The sequence below is a fragment of the Scardinius erythrophthalmus genome (genome assembly GCF_964197995.2).
Source record: "Scardinius erythrophthalmus genome assembly, chromosome: 17".
NCBI lineage: Eukaryota > Metazoa > Chordata > Actinopteri > Cypriniformes > Leuciscidae > Scardinius > Scardinius erythrophthalmus.
This window is the reverse complement of record NC_138237.1, coordinates 3,882,711-3,891,574: the sequence shown is the minus strand read 5'-3', so window position 1 is coordinate 3,891,574 and position 8,864 is coordinate 3,882,711. Positions and strand designations below refer to the sequence as shown.

General features: G+C 37.4%; 1 protein-coding gene across 2 annotated transcripts; it reads left to right on the top strand.

The window, feature by feature from the left end:
• The first annotated feature begins 2,910 nt into the window (after positions 1 to 2,910).
• LOC308705790 (vitelline membrane outer layer protein 1-like) lies at positions 2,911 to 6,419 on the top strand. 2 transcript variants are annotated; one of them, XR_014031960.1, is made up of 5 exons: positions 2,911 to 3,280; positions 3,521 to 3,648; positions 3,771 to 3,887; positions 4,105 to 4,388; positions 6,344 to 6,415. XR_014031960.1 is itself a non-coding variant. In XM_081390988.1 (5 exons), exons 1-4 carry the CDS (start codon positions 3,080 to 3,082, stop codon positions 4,283 to 4,285), a joined length of 627 nt encoding a protein of 208 aa, XP_081247114.1. In that variant the 5' UTR covers positions 2,911 to 3,079; the 3' UTR covers position 4,286; positions 6,344 to 6,419. The 2 variants fall into 2 exon arrangements, 1 of the variants encoding a protein (XP_081247114.1); XM_081390988.1 differs by having other exon boundaries at positions 4,105 to 4,286; positions 6,344 to 6,419.
• The last annotated feature ends 2,445 nt before the right edge of the window (positions 6,420 to 8,864 follow it).

Below are 8,864 nucleotides of genomic sequence, written 5' to 3'. Positions count from 1 at the left end.
AATTTTATTTGCAGTTGATTTCCTCTAAGGCTGTGTGGATGTAAGTCAGTTGTAGTTGTTGTGTTTCTGCTCATCTCTTTGTTTTTTCTGTTCTTGCTGTTCCTCTTTCTTCCGTGAATCTGAATGAATGAATGAATGAATGAATGAATGAATGAATGAATGAATGAATGAATGATTGAATGAGGCATTTACATAGTGCTTTCATATGTACTACTGTATACTCAAAGCGTGCAGCATCTACAGAACAACAGCGCCAGTGCGCTCAACACACACACACCGGATTATTAGGAGGATAATTGACCTGCAAACCAGCAACCCATGCTGGTGACCTGCAAACCAGCAACCAGTATCCCTTGCTGGGGACCTACAAACCAGCATCTCATGCTGGTGACCGGCAAACCAGCATCTCATGCTGGTGACCGGCAAACCAGCATCTCATGCTGGTGACCGGCAAACCAGCATCTCATGCTGGTGACCTGCAAACCAGCATCTCATGCTGGTGACCGGCAAACCAGCATCTCATGCTGGTGACCTGCAAACCAGCAACCAGCATCCTATGCTGGGGGCCAGAAAACCAGCAACCAGCATCCCATGCTGGTAACCTGCAAACCAGCAACCAGCATCCTATGCTGGTGACCTGCAAACCTGCAAATAAAACCTGTAAACCAGCAACCAGCATCCCATGCTGGGGACCCGCAAACCTGCATCCCAGGCTGGGATCCAGCAACAACTTGTAGGGGTTTGATTTGGTGATTACTTTTGCTTTGGAGTTTGGAGTGAAATTTTGATTGTTTTAATTGCAGAGTAATTGCCACTGGATATGATTGGGAAACCCTGTTGTCTGTAGTGGTTACAACTCTTTGTTTTGTTTCTTTGCCATTTCTGATTGTCTGTTGTGCTACTTTTGAATGTTGTCTAATAAACTTATAACTTATATTTGCAAAGAAATACTGTGGTGGTTGCTCTCTTGAGTTCTCTTCATCTCTTGCAAGATGATGGGGTTACAAAATATGTATAGGCATTTTACCTAGAAAACGGTTTTCAAGGACACTGGCGGTTAAACGTATGTTTTATCGGATCAATGTTTGTATTATTGTGTGTTCACGTACAGGTCATTGATGTGTGGTGCTCCTGGCTGCTCATTGGATAGAACCAGGACATCACAATATTGATTAACCGCATAAATGTACACTTAAAAAAAGTATATGATCAATAAATTATAACAACTTGTTTTTACATTAACTCACTTTTACAAATTATACATGATTCAACTCATTTCAAGTCAGTTTGATACAATTTACAGTTTTTCTCAGTCGCTTTGGTGCATTTCTCACTTCACTATTTACATTTGCACAACAGTTAGTTCAACCTCCACAACATTTAGTCATTTGTGCACATCATAGTAGCAGTTTCTCATTCCTTCCAACAAATTGCAAATGCTTTTGGACATGCATCAGTTGCTTTCATACAACTCTCTGCTGTTATATAACATTATCATTTGCTTGTCATGTCACTCAAAATTAACTATACTTGTGAATGCTGAATAGTCATTTCATATAAAACTAATAGTCCTCATTTCATTGCTTGAGTCATTACATACAAAAATGTTGAACTAGTTGTCAAAATCTGTCATTTAAAAAAAATAATAATAATAATCCTGAAAAAGTCTCCTAAATTGAACAATTTGCAATTGAGCAAGAGATGATATTCGCTGGGATGTAGATGAAATTATGTGACCAGACAGAGAGGAACGTCTGGGTGTGCATGAATGATTACAGTCCTATGTATGTTGTATGTTCAGTTCCAATACAGTATATAGGCCTACTGCAATATTGTGTACAGTTGTGCACAGCTCTACCCAAAGGGGGTTTATGTTTGTTGTAAATAATGGTGTATTTTTTCTTTTGCACAATGCTGTGAACAAATTAGAATTGCAAAGAGCATATGCAGTAAAAATGTGAAACATACATATATTCAGTGTCTTGTACTCAGTTACCTCATAAATACAGTAATGTGTAACTTTACTGTATTTTTCAAATGGCTGCTGCACAAATAGTATATAGTGCTGTCTTGAGCATTTTCAGGCAGTGTCACCAAGATCTGACTTTTATCATTGGAAAACATTTACAGAGTAAACTGTCATAATGAAAACATGACTAAGCCATTTGACTATCTTGTTCATAAACGATGGTGTCAGGACTTTTTATTTTGATGACACTGACACATTCATTGACATAAATACTTGCTTTTGAGGAATGAGCTATTCATTTTGAGCAAGTGACAAGCTTTTGCAGGTTATCAAATAGGTTTTGCAGTTTGTTCTAATTGTTTTGAGAACTGCATTAACTGTTGTGCAAATGTAAATAGTGTTATGAGAAATGGACCAAAGCGACTGAGAAAAACTGTAAGTTAAAATGACTGTTGATTGATTGTACTTAAAATTTAAGGCAGAATCTTTTTTAACTTGTAGTCTGAAGAAGTTCTGATCAGCTCAAAAAGAATCCTTAGAGCAGTTTTACTGACCCCGGCTCAGTTTTAGTTTAGAAACCAGACAGAATTCATTTAAAGTGGCCACTGTTATTATTTTATTATTTCTTAGGCTCCACTTTTGACTATTCTTGTGTAAGACTGCCCTTGTGTAACATCTTTTCATTGTTATCTGCACATCATGGACACATCTAGACAAAACAAGAACTAGGGTTGAACACACTTATACACTCGCACCCAAACATGAACACAAGACACGCACATACATTTCAACATCTGACCTCTCTTCCTTGTTATTGTATTTCTTAATATGCCAAATATGGTGGGGTTGATCTTTGAGTACTATGATTGGATGGAATGGACATCATGGATGATTTTGCTTAATCCTGTGTATAAATATGAGCCTTTTTCCTTAATAAACTTGAGAATGTTATGGTACTACACAGTCTCTGTGTCTGCTTGATCATTCTCACATCACAAGGGTTGAGGCGTCTGTTCCCACCTGATCACTGATAGCTGAGGCTGCAGATAGTCTACCTGAAAATTAATCTAACAATCAGTATTTTCTATCAATAAGGCCAGTGCTGTAGAAATGCATCACTTCTTTTCCATATTTTCACTGCTAGCCATTATTGGGCATGTGAGCAGTCAGTCCACAGGACAACCTTCTGAGTGGAGCATCACCCAAGATAACGGATCTGAGCTGACGGTGTCGAACGGAATGACGTGGGGATCGTGGGGGTTTAAGAGCATGTGTCCAAGCGGAACGTACGCCGCAGGGTTTAGATTGAAGGTAAGTTTGGCCTTGACATCGGTTATATGGGTTTGGCTTACTGCTTCAAAGGTTCAAACCCCAGAGAGAAAATTGCTGTTTGTCATTTAATTCCAGGGAACTGCACCTGCTTAAGATTTTTACAGTGTCTGTGTAATACTAAAGAGCATGAAGATAAATGTTACTATGAGCTGAGTTAGAGTTAACTCTCTTTTTTTAAATGGAAGATTGTCTCAATGTTGTTGTTGTTGTTGTTTTAAGGTGGAAAGACCAGTTGGTGTTGGTGATGATACAGCGCTCAATGGGATTTGTCTTCACTGTGTCGATCGGTCCAAAGGTCCATCAGACTCACATGAGCGCCAGTCCTTTATTGAGTCCAACGTAGGACAGTAATGGGCTCAGATTATTACGAATTCTTACATTAAGTGTTTCAGCTAGATATGTGAATTGAGGATTTTCTTGAAAATAATAATCGATTTGATCAGGCAACCTCTATTTGTGTCTTCTTTAGCTGGGGTGAGTGGACAGATATCAAATGGTGTCCTTCTGGATTCTTGAAAGCTTTCCAGCTGAGAGTCGAATCTTCCCAAGGATTTGCATTTGATGATACGGCCGCAAACAACATCAGGTGAGTGTGTGCTGCTATAAGTCATCCTGGTTTTGTTTTGCTATTAAAGGACTCCGGTTTCCCTCATCAATCAGTTCAATTAATATCACACTCGCAGTCGTGCTGCTGTTCATATTAGGCCATCAGCTGCCGGTGATCATGTGACTGACATTCAATCCAACAGCACACATTAATAACATATTTTATCATAATATTGTCACATTCGATTTTTCTCCAGGTTCACCTGCAGTGATGATTTTTTGCTGGAGGGTGACGGCACAGACTGGGGTGATTGGGGAAACTGGAGTCAAAAATGTGAAGGAACAGGAATCTGTGGCATACAGACCCGGGTAGAAGGGTCACAGGGATGCGGAGACGAAACCGCTCTCAATGACGTGCGCATGTTCTGCTGTGATTAAGGTGATGTGATCACAATCAAAAACTCAGACTGACACACTGCAGATCAACTTATTCTTTCAGGTTTAAGAGGGTGACCACAAGAACAGCAAGATCAAATGGATGGTAATTATTGATCATCATACTATGATAAACTAACATGAACCTGTCAGGATTCAGATAGGGGAGACCCAGACGCAGAATGAGCAGGGGAGTGATAGTTAATAAGAATAATAAGAACTATAAGAAACTAAATATAACTGGAGCTATAGCAAAGGAAAAATAAAATAATTTCTATAAATGAATAACTGGAACTAGTAAACAAAGAAATAAAACAAGACTGCAACCTTGAGGACAAGCTAAAGATAAAATAAATAAAAGATCAGTTAACAAAAGGAAAAACAAGAGATAAACCAAAAATAAAGCTTGGGAGAACTAGAGCAAAATAAAGACTAGGACTTGAATAAAAATCAGGAACAAAAAAAAAAAAAAAGAAAGAAAATAAATACAAACCTAGAACTGACAGAACCACTAACTCTAGCACTGATTGACAAGCTGAGAGATAACACACACACACACACACACACTTGTCTGGTTCACTATCTTTGTGGGGACTCTCCATAGACGTAATGGTTTTTATACCGTACAAACTGTACATTCTATCCCCTTACACTAACCCTACCCCTAAACCTACCCATCACAGGAAACATTCTGCATTTTTACTTTCTCAAAACAACTCATCCTGTGTGATTTATAAGCCTTTTGAAAAGTGGGGACCGCTGGCTGGTCCCCACAATATAGGTGATCTCAGGTTTTACTATTCTTATGGGGACATTTGGTCCCCACAATGTAATATAAACAAGGGCACACACACAGACACACACACACACACACACACGCCAACACAAACAAAGACAGAGCTATGTGGTCAGACACAAGACAAACAAAGAAACATTAAACAAGACAAGATCGACAAGGGACCCTGACAGAACCATGTCATACAACAGTTTTGTAAAGAATAATGCAAAGTCATCTGGTCATTATGACAAAATAAAGCTTAAAGGTAGGGTAGGTAGGATTTTTATAAAAACTTTTTTTCAAATTTGTTTAAACTGTCTTTATATACCAATACATAATTAAAATGTAAGTGCTCTGAAAAAGAGAGTATAAAAATCGAGTGACTGTAGACCTTTTAATCTGCAATAAACACAGCTCATTATTTCCATTCGGGACGAAACAATTGATTGGTTTGGGCAACTGTCACTCTCTCTCGCAACCATGGCTACCACCCCTGTTGCTAGATCTGCCCATATGCGAACCGACGATGCGGTACTTGTCACCGGAGTGTAACGTTAGTCCCCATCAGAGTCAACAATGTTTTCATCATGGAAACTCTTACATGCAAAACACTGTATATGTTATGAATCTTACACGAAATTCACCTTCATCACAGTGTAACTGATGGTAATGGAAAAATGTGTATCAATGCAACCTAGCTTTGCCTTATAAATATAGCTTGTTACCCATGGCCTAAATATAGCTCGTAACCGAATCAAACAAAATATATTTTAAACTTTACCAGTATCGATATGCTAGCTTGATAGTGAGTACTAAAAGCCATCTTATTTGTTTATATTTATAGTGATAAAGTTAGGTATTTTATTACATGTGATTCTGACATGTCACTGTATGCACTGTGCTCCTTCCTCTCCACTCGTCTCAGGTAATAAATGCGTCTTCCAGCTGAGCCTGAGCGTTTGGCGTCGCGCGTTAATGTGTTTTGGGGGCGTGGCTTTGGAAGGAGCTCAGAAGGGAGGGGGTGGAGTGAATGGAAATGAGCTGTGTTTACAACAGTCGTGAGAGGACTACAGACACTCGATTTTTATACTCTCTTTTTCAGAGTACTTACAGTTTAATTATGTATTGGTATATGAAGACAGTTTAAACACATTTGGAATGTTTTTTTGTTTGTTTTTTGAAAAATCCTACCTACCCTACCTTTAACCGGATGATCGGGACATTTTCATCCCGCCTATTATTGAAGTTTATTTTATTTTAAATTATTTTATTCTTTCTTGTAGGTTAGTGACTCTTCTGAAGACTCCTGAACTTCTGCTGAAACGGTTGTCAAATATCAGCAATAAAGACTTTCTAAACAGAACCTTGTAGTTTCACATTCTTTTGCACAACACTTTACATCAGATCGTTCATTACATTAGTGCATGTGGAAGATGTTTACATCTAAAGTGACTTATATTACATTCAAAGTAGTTGTCTTATCCGTTCATGCTTTCCCACAGAATGACTAACATTGTCTACAGGAACATAAGTGTAATATTGTTTATCCTGTTACCCTAAACTTTTTTAGGAGGGTAGTCGAAAGCCGGGCGATAAAGGTCGGTAACCGGAATCAGTCCAGGAAACATCAACAAATCCAGAGGCACTAAATGAATGACACAACAAACGAATGACACTAAATAGCAGACAAATCAAAAGGAAAAACTAAACAGGTGTGAGAGCGGTTAAGAAAAAAAATTATCTGTGCATTTCCAAAAAAGGAAGAGAAAAAAAAAACAATCGTTTTTTTCAATCGCTAACAAGCGCTTACCCATACTTAAGATACTTTTTCTAAACTCTTAACACAGACTCACACCTACAAAACACAATTGGCCAAATGGTTAATTGTCTTCTCAAAAACACATTTTGTTAAATATATACTAACTCTTCATTTCAAAACAGAACACATGTTTCTCTGCGCACACACTAACTTTACCAAAACACTGGAAATCTGACTCAAAATGAAATAATTCTGTCAAAGAATAACACTTGTTTTCACTTCACGAGGTACATGCAGTCAATCAAAGTACACCAGGTTTCAAAATCCTGGCTATTGTTGACATTACTAAAACTGCATAGACTTTTATGTTTCAGTTTTACAGGTATTTGCATGCAAAACGTGCAATCCACCATTTTACACTAAATTCTTGGTTGGGAACTGTCCACATGTACAGTACTGTTCACATTCATAATCATTCCAGTAAAAAGCAAATCAGTTTTTATACCTTTACTGTTTACTACAGGAGGTACAGTAGAAACACGGTTTGATAGAACAGAAAAAGTTTTACAGTATTGCTTACAGTGAACAAAATATCCATGAAACACACAAGAGCATTCTGAACAAAAAAACAACAGCAAAAAACCCCATAAAATTACTGTATCTAATCTCTGCGATCTTCAGGGTTAGGCCACATGTTTTCATCAAGATCACATCTGATATCATCCAAGGCGATGCACCTGGGATAAAACTGCTTGGTATGTCGGATCCACCCTTGGAGCCAGCATCCATGGCTTCAAGGAAGGACATCTGCTCATGTGGCTGATGGTCATACAGTAAACATTCCACCTCCACATTACATTTCGTCCAGATCGACGCCTTTTGGCCAGATTGAATCCTGCCTCATCTATGTATATGAATTCATGAGGGGCCTGTTGGCCTCCAATTCCATAACTCTCAAAACAAAGTTTATGTAAATCATGTCATTACTGTATACCATACTGTACTGTAACCTATTGCTGTGTAGGTTACCTACTTGCAAAGTGCAAAGCTTATAGAACTGGACATTGAATTGAATATACACTATACCTGGACATATTGTTGTAGCTCCTTGACTCTCTCACTGATATATTGTTTTTGAACTGATATCATTGCAGAAGCAGAGGTTTTTATAAACTTTCATATTGTGAAATATTACAGTAGTACAATTTGAAATAACTGATTTCTGTTTAAAAATATGTATGTCATGTAATACAGTTTTTTTCAGTCGCTAACAAGCGTTTGTCCAGCCAGTGTTCACATTTTCAAAACTCTAAACACAATTAGCACAGCATCTGCCTTTTGTGGCCATACCATTCACACATTTCTTGTCGTTTTCACACAATATGCAGTCAGTGAACACATTTCCATAATGCTTAAATTTTCTTAACAGACAATCTATACCTCCCAACAAAATTATGGATTGTTTTTGTAGTATTTACAAATGTTAACACACAACATCCCACAATAGCAAAAACAATATTCCAAACCTTAGATACAGTATGGACTGCATTTATTTACTGTATTTACCATTTACATGAAACTTTTACCATTTTTGTAAATTTCATGATTTTAGCAAAATGTGATTTTGATTGCTAGCAAAATGTGTTGCTTTTGAACAATGTCATGAAGAAACAAGCTTTTCGAGTCCATATGCATCTTCCTGGAGTAATGATGCTGAAAATTCAGCTTTTCATTACAGGAATAAATGACATTTTACACAATTTATTACATGGCATACAAATTTTTAATCAGAAATCAGTTATTTCAAATTATACTAATATTTTACAATATGAAAGTTTATAAAAACCTCTGCTTCTGCAATGATATCAGTTCAAAAACAATATATCAGTGAGAAAGTCAAGGAGCTACAACGACAATATGTCCAGGTATAGTGTAGTATATTCAATTCAATGTCCAGTTCTATAAGCTTTGCACTTTGCAAGTAGGTAACCTACACAGTACAGTATAGTATACAGTAATGACATGATTTACATAATCTTTGTTTT